This window comes from Lycium barbarum, chromosome 9 (genome assembly GCF_019175385.1).
Source record: "Lycium barbarum isolate Lr01 chromosome 9, ASM1917538v2, whole genome shotgun sequence".
Lineage (NCBI taxonomy): Eukaryota > Viridiplantae > Streptophyta > Magnoliopsida > Solanales > Solanaceae > Lycium > Lycium barbarum.
In genome coordinates, this window is record NC_083345.1 from 119,786,334 (window position 1) to 119,806,573 (window position 20,240).

At 37.0% G+C, this 20,240-nt stretch overlaps 1 protein-coding gene across 2 annotated transcripts; it reads right to left on the bottom strand.

Moving 5' to 3' along the window:
* Positions 1–15,607: 15,607 nt before the first annotated feature.
* LOC132609669 (putative F-box protein At1g49610) lies at positions 15,608–20,005 on the bottom strand. 2 transcript variants are annotated; one of them, XM_060323757.1, is made up of 4 exons: positions 19,789–19,980; positions 18,234–19,185; positions 17,663–17,833; positions 15,608–16,089 (listed from the first exon to the last, which is right to left on the bottom strand). In XM_060323757.1, the coding sequence occupies exons 1-4, from the start codon at positions 19,857–19,859 to the stop codon at positions 15,802–15,804; spliced, it is 1,482 nt and encodes a 493-aa protein (XP_060179740.1). In that variant the 5' UTR covers positions 19,860–19,980; the 3' UTR covers positions 15,608–15,801. The 2 variants fall into 2 exon arrangements, with proteins under 2 accessions (XP_060179740.1, XP_060179741.1); XM_060323758.1 differs by lacking the exon at positions 17,663–17,833 and having other exon boundaries at positions 19,789–20,005.
* Positions 20,006–20,240: the final 235 nt, after the last annotated feature.

A 20,240-nucleotide genomic window follows, 5' to 3' on the forward strand; every position in this document is an offset into this window, starting at 1 on the left:
TGTTTTTTAAGAGGATTTCCGGTCTTCCTTGTCTAAATTTAATTGGGTTTTCTCTCCAAAAAATCCCCTGCCCCAAACGATTTCACTAGGATTCATTTATAGGGCTTCCTTTGTATTAAAGTAAAGAGGAGCGTATGAGAGAGAAGCGGCGTGGGGGACAGCAGTGGAGATGGCAGGGCGTGGGAAAGAGGAGAAGTGGAAGGGTGTGGGAAAGAGGAGAAGTGGAAGGGTGTCGGGTGAAGTGGGGTGGAACGTGAAGGGGACAGAAAAGAGTGGAGGGAGCAGGTAGAGAGAAGAGAGAGGAGAAGGAAAGGGGGTCCGGCAGAAGAGGCGATGGAGAAGAGAAAGAAAAGAGTGAGATGGAATGAAGGGGGCAGTAAAAAAGATTGTGTCCTTTGAAATTGGGGAAGAAGGAGCAATTTAGGGAAAATCTGATATGAAGTCAAAAAGGAGGAAACATGTGGAGCCCCAAAAAGAAAAGAAGGAAGAAATTAAAATGGAAAGTTGCGTGTGGAACCCCAAAAAAAAAGGGGAAAAGGAGAAGACACCAGATGGAAACTTTGAAAAGAATTTTTGAATTTTTTATTTTATTTTTTATGGAATAGGGAAAAAAGGTAAAAAGAATTATCAAGAATTTGTCCCTTGTAAAATAATATTTTGACAAAAATAAAAATTATAACACGTCGTTTTAAAATACGAGCTTCAAAATGAGTCCAATATTGATATACTTCCGAGCAATTTTTTATGAGGTGAAAATCATTGATCCTTTCTCGTCTATTTAATTATTCTTGAGCTTCTAATTTAATAACTGGTACAATATATTTACTATGATAAATAAGTAAAAAAAACAACTTGACAAAGTATAATTAATTTAACGAACACAAAAATCCGAAGATAAAATGATGACGAGTCATTGTGATAAAGTAGTGCTCGTAATGTTGATAGTAAAGTAGTGAAAATTAGTAATAGTGAAAATAAAGTATTCAGCTCGTCAATAAATTTAGAAGCCCGAGTAAATAAATTGAAATAAAGGAGGGACAAAATTGGGTGTCAACAATCCTTAGCAATGATATCCTAACAAGCTTGATAAAACTTCCCAGTATATCCATCTGAGCCCCCTGCACTATCTGGATTCAACCCAAATATTGCCTTTTTGACCTCATTTCCTCTGGAAACTCTTGTATTGTATCATTCTGCTCTGCTAAAATCATCTTTGGTATGTTTTGTAGCATGTCAAAATCAGAAGGAATATTTTCTTCTCTGAATTGATCAGCATAAAATCTGATAGCTTCTTGAGCAATATCTTCCTCTGTTTCCAACCAATCACCCATAGGATTTTGAATCCTCTTTAACTGAAGCCTTCTTGTTTTTCCATTTACATGAGTATGGAAAAACTTTGTGTTTCTATCTCCATCAGCAAACCATTGCATTACAAAATTTCTCCTCAATTGCATAAAACCTGCACCTTCTGAAGCTTCTCTCTGTTCATGCTAGTAGGTTGCTGCTCAAATTCCTGCTCATGTACCTGAACCACCTCCTCCAAAATAGCTATTTGTTTGAATATGTCTCCAAAAGTATCCCTACCCCATTTTTCCAGTGCCTTACCTACCTTTTTCAATTTATTATGGAAATTAAAAAAAGGGTCAGGACTGTGCCATTCCTGCTAGTTCTCTTTCACCACATCTAGAAAAGTTTCATGCTCCACCCAGAAATTCAAGAATTTGAAAGGTTTCTTGATTGGAGTAGTGTCCACTCTGGTAGTTATGGCTAGAGGAGAATGATCTGAACCTTGCTTAATCAGATGTTCCACTTCAAAGTTTGGATACAGCTGGTGTAAAGCTTGATTTCCCAAACACCTATCTAATCTCTTGAATACGCAAGCATCATCTGATCTCCCATTCCACTAAGTTTACATGCTTCCTTTAAATCCTATATCTGTCAATTGGCATGTGTTTATACAATGTATAAAATCTTCTGTTTCTGAGAATGATACTAGCAATCCTCCATATTTTTCAGAGTCATATGTAATTACATTGAAATCTCCTCCCATTAACCAAGGTAACTGAATATTTGTTGCAATGCTATACAGATCATCCCACAAAGCAATCCTAGTGTTCCTGTCTGTGCTAGCATATACCAATGTCACACATAACTCCTGGCCATCATCAGTATTGGTTAGTTTCATTGACAACATCTGATCAGTATCCATTTGAATCTCCACTTGCATCTTATCTTCAACAAAAACCCAAATTTTGCCAGTTATGTTGTACCATGTTGTCCCCATGTTAAGCCATAACTTATACATGTCAATGTGCCTACAGTGTTGAAAAGGCTCCATAAGAGCTATGAAACTGAACTGCTTTTACTTATTGAGTAAGACCACTCTTTCAAAGGCCTGCTGAGTATTAACAGACCTTATATTCCAAATAAGTGAGTTATTCATTGAGAATTGGTATTAGCATAAGCCTTCCTTGTTAGTACACCTCCCCCGCCTAAGGAGTTACACTTTTATCCCTTGTTTTATTCTGTCTCACATCTTTCTTTGCCTTGTTCACCTGTCTTGGAGATATATCCCCTTTGTTGCACATATCTATTGCTGTTGAAGTATTTTCTATATCATTATCATCACCAATATCCACTTCCTTCTCGGCATATGTATCTTTTTATTTATTTATACATTGTGTTTTATTGTCATGCTCTTTGCTTATTTCCCCTCCCCTCAATTCCTCGTGATTTTCTTTTGTAACAGTTGCTTTATTACTATTTTCCCCCACCTCCCCATCAGTTTTCTCTGGTTGACTACAAGTTGTGTCAATGTGCCCTTCATGACTATCTGCCACTGCTGATGTTTCTGTTCCTACTTATTGTGCAGGGTTTTCATAGATAGCAAGCTGCTTCTCTACTTCTTCCCCATCAGGAGGTTCTTCTGGTAAGTTCCTAACCCTTTTATCATTTCCATCCCCCTTTCCTGAATTTCCATTGATTTGTATCTCACCTGCTTGGGAAACTTCTTAATCATCTATCTTCTTCTGAATCTGTACTGCTTGTTTTGTTGCATAAACCTCCATATCAGTGATTGTTCTCTCAGAGTCTTGTGTATCTGATTTACTTTGTCCCTGCTTGTCATTGTTGTTCCCATTATTTGTTGTTTGAGACTTGCCCTGTGCTTGATTATTCTCATCATCTGCTTTAGGATCTTTTTGGTTTTGCTGAGCTTCACTTTTTGGTCCCGACTGTTGTCCAAAAGCTGTTTCCATTCATGTCTTTATTGTCTCTTTACTTGCCTCAATTTGAACTCCATGTTGTTTCTGTGCCTCCCCTTTTTTCTCCAGATTTTCCAATGTGCTAAACTTGTTACTGATATAAGTAACAATCTGTTTTGCATGCCAATTTCTTGGATTGCCAATCATCTTTCCACTAGGTAACATCCTTGCAGAATTGTGATAACCTCTATTGTTATACTTTCCAGTGCCCTTGTTTATACCTTTCCCTTTCTTCTTGGAATCATCATATGTCTTGTTATTATTGATATTCTGCTTTTTCTAATTTTGCATTTGTTCTACCACCTCCTTATTGCTATCTGCTTTCACTATATTATTGTTTTCTTCCCCATTGTTGACCACTCTAGTGCCAATTCGTTGCTTTGCTTGATCTTCCTTTGTGATTTCTTCCACTTTGTCTTCCTCTCCTTCATTCTCATATTGTGCAAGTTCTGGATTGAGTACACTACAATCATATTCATCATGTCCTTGCAGTCTACATTTCTTGCAATACTTTGGAAGACAGTCATAATGTATTTGCACCCAAACAGTCCTTGTTGCCCCTGTTTTTTCATCTTCTATGTCCATTCTCACTGCTTTGGGCAAATCTTTAATTAAATCCACTAAAACCTTGACCCTAGCACAACTAGGTCTAGTTTTATTGATGGTAGCCGTATCCAAGTGTACTGGTGTTCCCACAGCAGATGCTAAAGTAAACAAAGATTCTTTCAGAAAGTATGTTGGCAGTAAGTTAGGGAATGAAATCCAGGCCATTGCCTTAGAATTTTCTTCATCAATCTTGAATTTTGAATCATAGATTAATGGTCTCATTTGATATTCATATCCCTCTCTATCATGAATGTAGTAGGCAGGCTTTGATGTTAGATTAAGAAAGTCTTCCCATAGTGATAATCTCATAAGCACATGCCTATTCCCGAAGAACCCTACTTTACACTCACCCTTAATTCCACATTGTGCAGGTATAATTTCCTTCAATTGTTCCAGATCCGGCCATCCATACGAGAACTTTCCAACTACTGCATACTAGAGATTTTCTAACAGATTCATCCGCGCCACTTCATCTTCAGTCCATTTTACATATGGTTGTCCTTGTAAAAAAGATATTTTCTTGATTGGTATTGGTTGTACTTGTGGCTGAGTAGTATCATTTAGTACAAAAGGTTTTAATAAATTAGCATATTGCACTTTTGCAGGGACAGTTTGTGAAGTACTAGCAGTCTATATGTCTAAAGGCGACGACTGGTCAGCCCCCATGGTGGCCTGACCAGTGGCCATGGTGGCCATGTTCAAGTTTGAGATGTGTGATTTAGGTTTTGCATGAAAATAGGAAGAGAGAGAAGGTAGTCATTGGTAAGGGTGCAGGATTGATAAAGATGAGATTGAGTGTTAGACTTTGATGCTAGTAAGCATATTTGTGCTAACTAAACTAATTTTGTGTCGTACACCCAAGAAGAAGAAGAAGAAGAAGAAGAAGAAGAAAAAGAAGAAGAAGAAGAAGAAGAAGAAGAAGAAGAAGAAGAAGAAGAAGAAGAAGAAGAAGAAGAAGAAGACTTTGATGCTAGTAAGCAGGATTTATTTATCTTGGTGATTCAAGAACTACTTAAGTTCTTGCAAAAGGAAAAAAATTCTTCTTAAGCTTACATCTGAAAAACATTAGCGGAGGTGGTATATGTTCCTAATATGTGAACCAATTTGATTTTATGTGATTATTAGAAAACAAAAAGTTGGGTACATATTATATTTGAGTTTGAGTTTGATAAGGTGTTATCAAAAATAACGTTTTTATGGGCGATGAGTACTGAATTATGGTTTGTCTGTGCTTCATAATTTTCAAGATGGAATGTTAGTACTTTGTTGTTTGACTGATTCATATGATTTATGACATGCATGTTAAACTTGGATATGTTAGTTTTTCTTATGTGGAAAAATAATTTAGTATCTCAGAAAAAAAGAGTTCATATTCTTGGCTAAATTCATTCTTTTAAGACCATATTAATGGGTCTTTGGTATATTAATTGCGTTTACATAGATCTCTAACCTTAACCTTTTGAAGATGTAAAAGATCATTTGAATGATCTTAAAATCCATTTGTTTTCTAAAGGAGGTTCAAAATAGTGACATTTATTTTAATAATAACATGTTGTTGTCTTCAGTCCCGTTTTTAAACTGTGTTGAGCATTGAGGAGCCATTGGATGATTTTGAACAGACCTAGCTCCAACTGATTTCTCTCAAGATACTTCCTTCTTAAAGCCTTGATGAGGATGAGTCCAAACTGGTATATCTTGCAGACCTTCATGTAAAATGACACTTTCTTCACATTATTCCTCAGAATGTCCCATTCCATAAATACTCTTCATATCTACCAAGAATCTAGTTTAAATATATTCAGCATATCCGACCAAGCTAATGTTATCTCCAGAGGGAGAGTAAGGACTAAGTCCTTCCACCTCTTACGATACTTCTGTACCCTCTTACCAATCTTCAGAGGAGACTCTTTTGAACTTGGATGAAATTTAGCATATGACCCAACACTTAACACAAAGTAGTGTTTTCTAGCAATTATGTGCAACAGTGATCCACTTGACATGTCAGTGGTCTCAACATCCTCTGTCCTGAACCTTTGAGCAATTTCTTGATACACTTCAATTGACTGGTCAAGGTGCCTTTTGATGGCCACTATTTGCAATCCCAAAGCGAAATTTGCCTTAATTGCCATTCTCACTTTACAATTATTGTCCATGAGTTTGACACACTCTCTTTCTGTTACACCTCGTAAATTTCCACATCGATTGTGTCATAAATAAACTAACGTAACCCCAGAGAGGTTGTGGGGGCCTTATAAGGTTAAAGAATACTTTAAACAAGTGTTAAGCAAGTGTCTAAATGTTCTGGGATCAACCGAATTGAAGGACTAAAATTTGTCAACACTTCGGGAAAACTTGGCAGAATTTCGACAGGAAATTTTGGTCCAATTTGAGAGAGGTATATCTTCTAGAATATGAGTAGTTACGGAATCCATAACCTATGTAAATTGAAGTTCGGCGAGTCTTTTTTCCAATTCAACTAACAGATCGCAATTCTGACAAGTACCAGATAAAGTACGACCCATACAAAAATGTAAGTCCCATACATTTTGGACGTACCTTACCCGAAATTTCCAGAAAGTTGAAATTTTTTACCTCCAAGTACGTGATGAACAATAGCACGTACTTGAAAGTATGGGATGAACAGTATCACGTACTTTGATATGGGATGAACAGTATCACGTACTTTGCCCAAATTTTCCAGCAAATGCAAGTCGGTGAACTTGGCCTATATATTGATTTCCCCACGACTTGAGCCTCATTTTTTTACCAAAATAAATCCCTAATGTCTCTCTAAGTTTCCTCTAACATCCATGAACACTCTAAATCATTCCAAATCAAATCAAGAGAAGATCAACCTTGAAAACCTAAGTTAATTTATAGAAGTTGGATGTTCTTGCTTTTACTTGGAGTTGTGGGGATTAAGTATTGGAGCAAGTTGTGTGAGTTGAAATTGTTCAAATACAAGGTATGTTCTTCATCTTATCTCTTATGTTAAGTTGATTTGAAGGTTTAGCAAGTCTTGGAAAGTGAAAGGAGTTATAGGGAAAAGTTCAAATATGAATTGATGATATTTTGAGTTGTAAATTAACTTGAGCTATAATTGTTAGCATGTTATGAGTATAATCTTGTTATGAGGGGTAATAATGATGTTGACAGTTTTTATTTATAGTCATATAGGTGATTCTTCGTTCAGAACAGAGAGTATTGATTTTCAGTTTCAGTACTTATATTTCTTCTTTCAGTTGCTTTACATACCAGTACAATTCAAATGTGTTGATGTCCCTTTTTATTGCTTAGCAATATGCAAGCAATGATAAACAGGTTGACGATCCAGCTAACCGGTGTCACACCCCGACGAGGAGTATGACAGGCTTCGACCCGTAAGCCGAAGTCACATGGCTTATCTGTTACTTGGACATCACATACTAACATTTAAGAACGTCTGCTCGCGGGAAAGGAGCTAACATGAAGGTATTCGATAAATCGGTACATATATACACATGCGGACTGACAAGGTCGCTACAACATCAAAAATATCTCAAAGCTGACAAGGCAATTAAAACACGTCAAGAAGCCAAAACAAGGCCGGCAAGGCCATACATAATATTTACATATCCCACAATGTCCATGAGCCTCTAAGAGTATACATATGAACATATATTACACCAAAAGAAAAATACCCAAAAGATAGCAAGCCCGGAGTAGAGGTACTTGCCAGCATCGCTGAAACTGGGAAGTCCTACTGTGGTTGCTCTTCAACGAATCTGTCAGGACCTGCAGCACGAAATGCAGCGTCCTAAACAACGGGACGTCAGTACGGATAAAGTACTGAGTATGTAAGGCAGGAGGGCAACAACAATAACTAAGATAAAATGGAACATTAGTATAGGCAAAATAAAAATCGAAAACCTGGAAGTAGCACCAATATGCAATGCATGATAAAATCATTTGTATGCTCATATGTATATATATATCTGTATATAATAAACAATATCCATGCTCGGCCGTAAGGCTCGGTGTCATATATGTAAAATCATGCCCGACCATTAAGACTCGGTGTTATCATCATTAGCCCGCGTCCAGGCCTCCCGCGTCCGGGGCAATATCATGACATGCCCACTGTAGTGGTGTGCGCATCTACGCGCCATGCCCGACCGACTATAGCGCGGCACGGTGTAGTAAAATAGTGCAATACATATATATATACGTATATACCATTATTGGATTGGACTGAAAAAAAAACTGTGCAGAGTTCCACTTTCCTTCCGCGATGCGGAAGGAAAGCACAGAGTTCTGAGGGCTTCCGCTTTTCTTCCGTGATGCGGAAGAAAAGCGCAAATGCCTAAAGCTTTCTGCGCAGAACTCTGTTTTCCTTCCGTAGCACTGTTTTGAGGCTGGTTTTTGCATGAGAAAATCAAGGATCTTATTCTTGGCCTTTCGGGGTGACATAAGGTCGTTAACCCCCGAATAGTTTATGGAATTCATCTCGAGTCCAAAGGATTAATCGATGACGACGAGTGAAATAACGTCTTAAAACCAATCAAACCACGAGACCTTAAGATTGGAAATACGATCATAGGCATGAAGTGGCATTTGTTATGGAACGCTCGTGTTTATATACTAATTGGATTCGTGCCAAAGAAAGAGTGAACGAACACCTTACATACCTTATTCGTGGAGCCACCACTTAAGAATTCCTTATATCGACGCTTGCCCTTCACCCGAGCCTATACATCGAGAACGATATCATTAATCACACCTTCATCATAAATCCATCAACTTATAAGTATTAATTTTGGAAGACTAATTTGCATATTTCCATCAACTCATGAGCACCCATTTATGGAAGTCCAATTTGGGGTTACAAAAATTTGGGCAGCATTTCCCCTATATCATCGGTTTCTCCCAAATACCCAAAACAAACTCCCAAACAATACCAACAACATCAACAACATCATTCTTAACATTCTACAAGACAATTATATATATTTTCACTCAAAACCTTCTTCAAACCCCAATCCATAAGTCAACAACATCAATACAATAAACTACAACTCTTATTCTTGTAGCTATTCCTTAATCAAGATTAATAAGAAAAAGATTCAATGATTCATACCTTATTTTTCACTAAAGTGGCAAGATCTTCAATACCCACTTGTTTCCAATCTAGCTTCAACACAAAATGATATGATACTCGTGACTATACGTTGTCCGGACTTGGATTAGCACTCTAGAGCTTAGAATTTTGCTCAAATCTTCACTTCTATGTGAGATTTAAGAGCCTTTTTGGAGCTGAAATTTCTGGAACATGTTAGAGATTTTTGGATGAGAAAAATGAGGGTTTGACCCTTTTTATATGGGCTGGCCGCAGCACTGTAGCTACAGTACTGTAGCAGTGCTGTTTCTGCTCGTCGGCTCAGTTTCTAACGTCTATAATTCTCTACTCCGATATTCAATCGACGAGCGGTTTGTTACATTATAAACTAGACTCGACGTACTTCATCTTTGAATTTTGAAACACCTTAAAACTCCTAATATTCATGAAGATATACCCCTCCAAAGTTGACTAAAATCCTGTTTCAAAATTTTCGACACATTTAATTTTTCTTAATTTGCTTGGTCCCCGAGTCTTCCATAGATTATTATATGAACTCAAACCCTCGTAACCATGGGATGAATATGCCACGTCTAGACTTAACCAACTAACGCCCAATAGATTCCATGTACGCGACTACAAGGTGTAACAACCGGGACCGCTCATATCAGCTGATTGGTGAGCCCCAGTTCCTCCGGGGCGTTATCCTGCTTTCAGGTTGTCCAGTTTTAGGCAGTTATCTTTTCGGTATTCATAGAGGCTTCATAGACATAGTTCAGTTAGCCAGATATTAACAGTCTTTTATGTATTAGCCTTGTTGGCTATTTATTCAGATGTTTCAGACTTTAACCACTATTTTCGCATTTAATATATTTTCAGTCAGACTTTTAGTAGATCAGCATGTGTTAGTCTTATTTCCTTATTATTGCATGTTTCGATAGCACATGTTGATTCAGCCAGCCTATGGATTCGCTTGGTCACATACAGTTAGGCACCGAGTGTTAGTGTTACGCCTAGGCCATGGTTCGGGGCGTGACATTAGCATGACATGAAAATGGATCCAATTCAACTGTGTGAAGTGTCGTCCTAATCTGGGCAGATCGGTAAACCTATGCTACTCCTAAAAGCATTAACAGAGATATAGTTGGCATCTGGGCCACTGGTATGTATAACATGGCTTGTAAGCATGACTTGCAAACTCGATTCATAAATATGGCTTGTGAACATGATTCATGAGTATAGTATAGTATTAGCATGGATATAAGTATGTAGTGTAACTTGTGTGAAAACTTGAAAGCATGTAGATTTTCATGAAAATATGCATAATCGTTCATATCTTGTATTTAAGAACCCATGGCATGCAACGTATGGGTTTTCATGAATTACGAACAGATTCTCAATAACCAGAATGAAATATTAACAACACAATAACGATATTAACAACACAATAACGAATTAATCATACAAACATGGGATATCCTAGTACATATACTTAGGGTTATCATGAACATGGCTGGGAACCCTGGTTTTAGTGAAATTTCCTATAATCATGGAAGAACGTGGCGTGACGAAGAACAATGATGTTCCCACACGTAGATAGAAACCCTACATACCTGTTAATGCTCCATAACTTGTATAAAAGTCTGAATTTTAAAGGAGAATCCCAAAGCCTTAGTCTTGAATACTTGTGATGGATTTGCTTGAAAACCCTAGGCTAGGATTAATGAATTCTCATTTGGAAATCATGGATATAGGCTTGGAATAGACTTACTTTGATGTATTTTAATTGTGGGAGGAGATGATATTTGTGCTAGGGCTTGGGAATATGAAAAGTGGGATTAATAACTAAACCCATGTATTTATACTTTTGAACCAGCGGGAAGAAGTACGGGCATAATGTACGGCCCGTACATTATTGTACGTTCTGTACATTAAGGACGTACCTCGTATGTCAATTTCCAGAAGCTACGAATTTTAGTCTGTGAGGTACGTGATAAAAAGTATGGCTCGTACATTAAAGTACAGCCCGTATAAATTGTACGCCTTAAGAGCATGGCCCGAAATACGGGCCGTTGAACTTGCACGTACGTGAAATTGTCAAATTCCAGTGACTTCTGATTTTCCCATGTGAGGTATGTTCAAGAAGTACGTCCCGTACATTTTGACATAAAACATACTTTTATCGTTCTAGGCAAATTTTCTAATCCCAATACTTCTGTCTTGGTTCCTAAATCTCGAATCATGAATGTAACTTAGTTAGGAGGTACGAGGTGTTACACTCTCCTAGGAAAATGTGGCTAGGGATGGAGATATATATATATATATATATATATATATATTATGAAAGAAATCATAAAACTTGAGTAAAGGGCACCTTAGTGGTATGTATATTTAATTGATAATGCTATAAGGTTCAAAGAGGCGGATTTGACTGCACTACCTCTTCAAAAAATAGGTAAGAATTGAACCGCTTCAATCCTCAACTAAAGAGAAGATTTCTAAGTACTTTTTCTTTTGTGAAGTAAAAAGGTTCACTAATGGCATCAAGAAGATGCAAAATGAAAGAACAAAAGGTGCAGAATTACAAAAGAGGTTATCTCCATAACGTACTAGTTTCACCCTTTGCTTCCAGCTTTGATGAAAGGTTAAATAGTCAAAAAGTTCCCCGTAGAACGCGAGCGCTGAGGCTTTCAAAATTACCATGTTCGGAAGCCATTTAAGCCCATAGGAAAGGGAAAATGCTTCAGTCATATTGTTGCTCCTTACTGGTCCACATCGTTGTTCTCTGTAACTGCTATCTGTGTGTAGTTTTACCCATCCTAGATTAGGTCTACACTATTTTACAATAGTGCTTGTACATCGATGTGAGAATTTCTCGATATGTTCACAGAAATTGCTCCAAGGGTATGTTGTTCAAATTCTATAAATATCATTTGAATTTACAAGAATTTCAGAATCTGCTAATCTTGAAGTTGATGGTTTCTCTTATCTAAATCTGCCGCAGCAATGTGCTTATTATTCTGTTTTATTTAGACGTTTAGAGGAAATTTTTGTTCTCTCTATTTATTTTACTAAACAAAATGGTGCAACTTGAGTTGCTTTGACAGCAATGTCATGTTATCACTATGGCAATTGATTCTAGGAGTAAAGCCAGTTCTACCATCCACTTTTTTATAGTTGTAGGAAAACAAGGGGATAGTACTCGACTTAATGCCAGGAGAAAAAGGATCAGCTTCGTTGAACTTTGTAACATTTGCTAAGTACTTGATATGTTGCTTTAATCTAAAAGTTCATCACCTTTTCATTTTATCCATAATCAACTTCTTGGCTTTCTACTTTTATCTAAGGAGAAGAACCGTATAGCTGAGTTTTTCTTGCAGAACCTGCTGTCAAAGTACACAAATGAGCATGAACGAAGCAGGAGGTTTGAGGCACATTATACTAAATGCTCATTGCTACATCTAAAGACCATCAAGATCATTGACCTTTATGGATGCCTAAGTGAAAATAAGTCAGTAGTACTATTGGTAAAATATTTGCTCAAGCATGCAACCGTGCTAGAAAAATTCGTCATTGCTGGAGATTCAAAGAGAGTGATTACGTTAAAATGAAACAGGAGTTCTTAAGCTTTCCAAGATCCTCTCCGCATGCGTCAGTTATCTTTTCTTATTCAAATTATTAATTGCAACATACTTTACATCTGTTACTTTATGGTTGAAACTGGTTAGTAGCTTATAGACAGGGTTGGAATTATACTTGTCAGTATCAAAGGGGTGGTTAGTAATTCTTCATTTCTAAGTAACAGTGTATATCTCGGATCATCATTTCAGAAGGATTGCTCTATATATTTTGTGATTTCTGTTCAAATCGTTGAATCCTGATCATGTTTTCATACTATCAAAGTTAAAGATTTGAAATCATCTCTCCTAAACAGTATTTCAAGAATCATTACATATCCAAGGGCTTGTTTCTGTTATGAACACAAACTATAGAAAGGGCACGGAATTTTTTTGTTGAATATGAACTTACTGCAAATCTATGATATATTCCTTTCTATGACTATCCTCTGGAGTGATAAACTGAATTTTTTAGGGAAAAAAAAAAAAAGATTTGAGGCGCACCCTATTAGCCTTAAGTGTTGTTCAGCATAACTGGACATCGTGCACTCAAATCAGTCTTTTAAATTAGTTTTTGGTAAATTTGATAGCTTTCTGTCAATTTACTTGTCAATATATACAAGATGTTAATTCAAGAACATCTTCTTTGTCTCATTTCTGGACGTTCGTTTGATTATGGAATGAGTGGTTTGCTTCTGTTCTTAGGAAAAATAATTGACTTTTAGATTTCGCGGTTTACTTGATTAGTCTTCTTTCATTTTGCAATCATTTTCTTTTGGGCTCTTTTCATAGTTTGATTTGGATTTTTTTAGATATTTTACTCTTCAGGTTGACTAACTCTTGGCATGTAGTCTAAATTTGTTTCAAAATCAGTAAAATATGCTCCCTCTATTTCATTTAATATGGCACTCTTTTCTATTATTTAATTCTTACATTCTATTTTGCACTTAAGCCACTCTCTTATACATAAGACATGACATGTTTATAGCCATAAGATTTTTGGAGCATTTTTTGATATGTTATACATATTCGCATAATTGCATTGTCAAGAATATTTCTTCTTTATACTTCATACCAGGTCAAATACTATAGCCAGAGCTACCTCTTATAATTGTTGGGAAAAAGGGGGATAACAGAGATTTAACAAAGAAGGAAACTAAAGGCTCTGATGGACTGCTTTATTGTTTCTAATCATATATTAAAAACCAACATAGAGTTCCTTTATATAGCCTTATATCAAACAGATAAAGCTACTAAACTGGCTTACTCCTCCACTACTAGCTACTTATTAGCAACTACTTTTTACTAGCTCTCATTTATCCGCTACAACTTAAATGAAGGAACAACAGTCCACAACAGTTCCCCCTTGATTCAAAGTTACAGACACCAATCAATCCTCTAAAATAACAGAACTTCTCTTTTGATGAAAACATCGTCAGTAGATCAGCTAGCTGGTCTTGGGTGCTGCAATATTCCAGAACTATCTCCGTTTTCACTACCAAATATGCCTTATCATTTCAATCTGGTATCGTCTTCTAATTAAAACTAGTTGAACTATAAAGTGGTTCCCCTTGCGTATTTTAATTTTGCTATATTGTTGGCTGCATTTTGAGTCGGGAATCTGGGAAGAAGGTATTGAATTCCTTCTAGGGTCAAATGCGTTGTTGATACCACCATAAAAGTTGGAAGAAATGCACACTACATTATTTCTTTTGAGAATGCGAACGATTTAATGCATGTATTTTCATGGCGAAGTTACTTCCATAGCTTATTGGATGACATTTTTTTTAGGACATTGATATAGCCTCCTGCTCTTTCGCTAAAAGTAGGTTTGGATACTGCTAAGGACCAATCCATAACTGGTTATCAAAAAAACACCAAAAAAAAGGACCAATCCAGGATTTTTGTGTAATAATGCCCTGACTCCCTTAGAATTAGGTAATTTTAGGAATTTGGATGTGCTCAAAGAGATACTTTTTACATCAAAAGTTTGAATCCTAACATGAAATTGCTCCTAATTCCATACTCGGATTCTTGTATTACTACTGAATTCCTGCCACATCATGCAAATCTGTTTCCAAGTATTTGCAAATCTGTTGGGGAGCTATTAGCTTTGCTAGAAGAAACAGAGGAATCTGTCTGACAGAAAAAATGGTGGAAAGTTATCCCAGCTTGCATATGGCGGACCATTGAAAGGAAAGAAATGCAAGATGCTTTGAAGATAAGTCTAGTAATGTGCAGAGAGTCAAGATGTACTTTTATTTCATTTTTTGGTGTAAAGAAGAATGGTAAAAGATGTGGATACACAGATAGATGTCATAGGTTCATTGTAAGAAGAAAAGGGATGTATTTCTTGCTTTCCTTTGTACATTTGGTTTTCAGCACAATCTTTGTGCTGTTTTTATATAATACTTGTTACCATTCTCAAAAAGAGTAAACAGACAAATAAGCAAGCTGTATACAGGCATTTCCAAATGTTTGTGGATATACAGAACCACCAAAAAAATTTCTTAGAGATGCCATATATAGAAGCTTGACTTCAGCTATAAAAAAGTTCATATAGAAAAAACATTTCTTCTAACAAGGCCATGCAATAAACAACTTAGACAGCCAAAAAGGCAATACCTGTTTGAAAATAGTCCTTGTTCTGGAACTTTCACATCCAAGTAGAAGTAGCTTCTGAACCTTTTTTTGCTCTGAATAATTCGGAACAGTGGTTCTTTGTTTCTGAACTTTTTCTGCAACAGTGGTTCTAGCTCCGCCCTTGTCTCCCTCCAAGTCTTTGTTTCGAAAATAAATAAAGTGGGAGAGAGCAACTATTCTAGTTGTGCAAAAAGGTGGTGGGAGAATTTAAGTATTTTAAAGTTTCTTTTCCACCAATTAAAATAACATAGGCGAAAGAAACAAGTGATTGGACAAGCAATGAATCTTGAAGTACAATTCTTGCGAAATGATTTTCAAACTTAAATTTTCATAGTATAAAAGCATGATCAGAATTCAGCAATATGAACTGAAATCACCAAACATTTAGAACAAGCTTTCTTACATGATGATTAGAGAATGAACACATTGTTACTTAGACATGAAGAACTACTAATAACTCCTTGGATACTCACAAGTACAATCAAAGCCTTGTCTATCAGCTCAAACCAGTTTCAAAAATAAAGTAACAAATGTTAGGTATGTCGCGATTAATAGAAACAATAGGGGCCAAAGGTTATCAATAAGAAAAGATAACTGAAGCGTGCGGAGAGGATCTTGGAAAACTTAGGAACTCCTGTGCCATTTCAAAGTAATCCGGAGACACATCACTCTCTTCGAATGCGGCAACAATGACAAACTTTTCTAGCACAGTTGCATGCTTGAGTAAATATTTCACCAATGGCAGCACAGATCCATAAAAGTTAATGATCTTAATGGTCTTCAGATGTGGAAACGAGCAATTAGAGTTATGTGTCTCAAACCTCTTGATCTGTTCATCCTCATTTATGTACCTTGACAACAGGTCCTGTAGGAAGGAATCCGCTATATTAACCAGCTATTCTCCTTAGATGGAAGTACAAAGCCAAGGAATTGATTGTGGATAAAATTAAAAGGTGATGAAATTTTAAATTCAAGGATAATCTCAAGTCCTTAGCAATTGTTACAATGTGGTTAGTACATGCAAACAACAAAAAAATGTTTCAACGCATCTGATCATTCATCCCCTCGCATGAAGGTGAGTACTATCCCTTGTTAAATATCTTTTTCCAACAACTACAAAAAAAATTTACTCATAGAATCAATTTTGATAGTAACTCCGCCTGTGTGAGCTCGCTCACATTGCCGGTCCCAAGCCCGGATAAAGGAGGAGGGTTGCCGAGGGTCAATCGGAAACAGCCTCCCTACCCAGGTAGGGGTAAGGCTGCGTACATCTTACCCTCCCCAGACCCCACTATTGTGGGATTACACTGGGTAGTGACCAAGACCAATCAATTTTGATAGTGGACAACATGAAATTACTGTCAAAGCAATGCAAGCTGAACTATTTTATGAAAGAAAATAAATTGAGAGAACAAAAAAGTTCTTCTGAATATCTTACAAGAAAAAGGAATAATAAGCATGGAACTGAAGCAGATTTAACAAAGAGAAATTATCAACTTTTGAGACTAGAAAAGCAGAATTTGAACAAAAATTACGGCTGAAGTGTTTGTACTTTCCAAATGGTTTCTTGAACAAGGTATCAGTAACATTTCGGAGGAAGATGACTTTATTCACTGTGAATGTTGTCGAGCGAGTTGCAAAACCTTCTTGGCAATATGACCCTATTATTGAAAAGATTAAAGAATTGATTCATAAGTCGAGGTGACACACTGTTACGCAGAAGCCAATGGTGTGGGTGATCCTTTAGCTAGATACAGTCACCTAGTGGATACAGAGAATAACATTTTCAGCTTTAACTCACTAACAAGAGAAGCTAGAGGGAAATTAAGCCTTGACAAGTGGAAGCTCCCTTCCTTTTGACTTCGAAAGAAATCCCAAAGTTTATCTCCAATGATGCAATAAGAACTTCCCGGTTTGATCCTTCTCTCCGCTCACATGTTACTTGTCTCACTTTTTCTCTTTTTTAGTTCTTATGAAACAATGTACAGATGCCACAAGTTAGAAGATATTGTTGTGAAGCTCATTAAGTACTTAAGCTAGTTTTGTTTCAAATTGCAAACGGGAGTCCTTCTCCTATACACACTTTTTGCTTACGCATTAAACGCTTATCTCCTACACTTTTGTCAAATACTGAACCAGTTCAAGTCTTACAAATTAGAGGTTTACCTCCTTGATCTTCTCTATACTTGAGGACTAAACCGGTTCAAGTCTTACCATTTTTTAAAAGGTAAGGCAGTCAAGTCCCCCTCATTGTAACATTTTATCAATATCTATAAAATATATTGCTAGGGTGGTTTAAATTAAGAAGAAATTATGAATTTTTTTCCTGAAGTACTTAAGATCAGAAATGTTGATATATATCATCTTCTTCATCTACTAATAGTTGTTTGCTATGACTAACATGAAGTAACAAAAATAAAGGTCTAAAAGAAACTTACTCTTGGTCTGTTATCGTACCAATCAATGACTAATGTCTCAAGATCCAATGAGCTCTGTAGAAAGCTGCAAATTCCAGGGAAGTCCAACTGTTCAAAGGCTACGCTAAGTTCTAAGAATTTCCGGCTTGATGGTGGAAACTGCCACCGTTTCAACTCCAAGATGGACAGGCACTTATAAACAAAATAGACAAACCACTATGTCAAGACAAGGAAACATGACATACTTAATAAATGAAATGCAAATTGTTGAATAATTCATAAAAACAGCTTGGACTATACGACTGCATTTTGCCACATCAAAGTGTTATGGTTGGTTTGAGAATCCAAAGATGGACCTTTAAACACTTGGGAAAGCCCATCAACATGACTTAAAGAGTATGGTCAATGTAAATCAATCCAAATTCACATGTTGTTCTATAAATTGCAAACTCTTTATTCTCAACAGTTAATCATCCAAATATTATCATAAGTAGTGGCACTGCTAATGTTACCAAAGTGATGAATCAACAGCTAATAATAAAAAGTCCCAAAAAAGATTCTGAATTTTGGACAGTGAACAGTATGAACAAACCTCGATGCAGTAGGTACCCAATTTAAGATCCTCGACATGGGCAACACTATGAAGAAGTTCCTTCAAATTGCTAATTTTCTTCTCCAAGTTGTTTTCGATATTTAAATGAAGCATTGCAGTAACTAGTGATGCCACATTTCTCTGTCTTATTCGTATCTCACAGCAAAACCCCGAAAGTTCCAATTTTTGTATATACGGGGCTATTATTTCGAGCCAAAGTTCATCGTTGTAGTCTTGTATGGTCAGTTCTCTCAGCTTCACAGAGCTGATTTCCAAACAACGTATGCCCGAAACATCATCTAGTTCCAAGCACTCCAAGTTAGGACAACCAGATAATACCTTCTCCATGACACCCTCCGTCAATTCCACCTCACCAATTGAAAGAGAAACGAGATTAATCCAGTTAACACTGCCAGAAGGGTTCAATTGGCAGTGCCATAAAACCAAATTCCTCAACGACACATTTTTATATGCAAACTGAGGAAACTCATATCTTTTGCCCTTCATACGGAAAAGTCCAAGTTGAAATTCTTCAACATTAGCAAGTTTAGTAGCAAAATGTACCCATAAATCAACATCTTTAGCATAACGTTCCTCGTAGCAAAGGCGCCACACCCTAAATCTCCGGATTTTGTGGGAAGACCTCCAATAATAAAGTTCTCTGTGGATTGAAGCTAGGTAATCAAGAGTGTCGTTTTCGCTGTCACTAGTAAGGAAGTCGAAATCAAGTGATACCGGAACGGATTTCCAAAGAAACCTCCATCGTGTAGACAATACACTAGTTCTAACAACTTCTTTACCACCGTCCGGCAACATAGAGAGGATGTGAATTAGAATTGGCTCCGGCAAATCGCTGAGTCGGTCTCCTCTCAGCATGATTTTCTTCTGCGTTTCCATGGACAACAACTGCTTCAGTTGCAATTTGGTAAAGTTGATGGAGCTCCAGTGTAGTCTGAACTCAAAAGGTAACTCTTAGAAACATTAACACAAACACCTTAAATCTGATACATGAATATACCCTATCTCAATTGTTTTCTCAAACGACAACAACAATAACATATCAAGTGTATTCCCACAAGGTGGCCTCATATATACGCTACGCAGACCTTACCCTACCTTTGTGCCTACTTTTGTAGGGTAGAGAGGTTGTGTGCATAGACTCTTGGCTCAAAAAAAAAAAAAAACAAGCAGGATGGCATTAAAATAAGAGCCATGTACCTACCCCCACGCCCACCCCCAACCCCCGCACAATCCAGTCACCCCCCCCCCCCACCACACACACCTACCACACCCCCTCCGTAACCCCTACTTCCACCGCACCCCCACCCCACCCCACCACCACCACCACCAACCCACAGCCCCCACCACCCTCACCCCACCTACCCCCTGCCTACCTCCTACCTCCTACCTCCCACCCTTAGAAAGTGATATATTCCAGTAGCAGCAGCTTACAAGGAAAACCAACACACACACACACACATACACACCAGATTGATTCAAACGTAAGCGCTATTAACAATTTGTAGTTTTAAATAATTTTGAGGAAAAAGTTTACCTGATGATGTGCCAAAATGTCAATAGCGATAGCTCCAAATTGAGGCAACTTATGTAGCCAAAATGTGCCATGCCAAATTTAGCAAAACATAAAATATGACTACTTTTTTATAAAAATAAAATAAAATTATTGATTAGCTAAAATAAATAAAAAGAAAAGTATTTTGCTATTTTTATTTTGTATTTAAAAATGAATAAATAAATACATGAAGAATGATTTTAAATTGGGGGAATAAGACCAACATGGATTGGGATGGGATGGTTGGGGTTCCTCCATCTTTAACTAAAGGCTAGGAATGGAAAAAATCTTGTGGGAAGTGTTATCTCCGAAATAGGTCCTACAACACTCTATTTGAATATGGTTGGACTTCAATGCGGGTGTCGGACACCGCGTGTGAAAAAAAAATAATTGAGTGAATAAGGATATTGTTAGGCTGCAATGCAATTACCAGA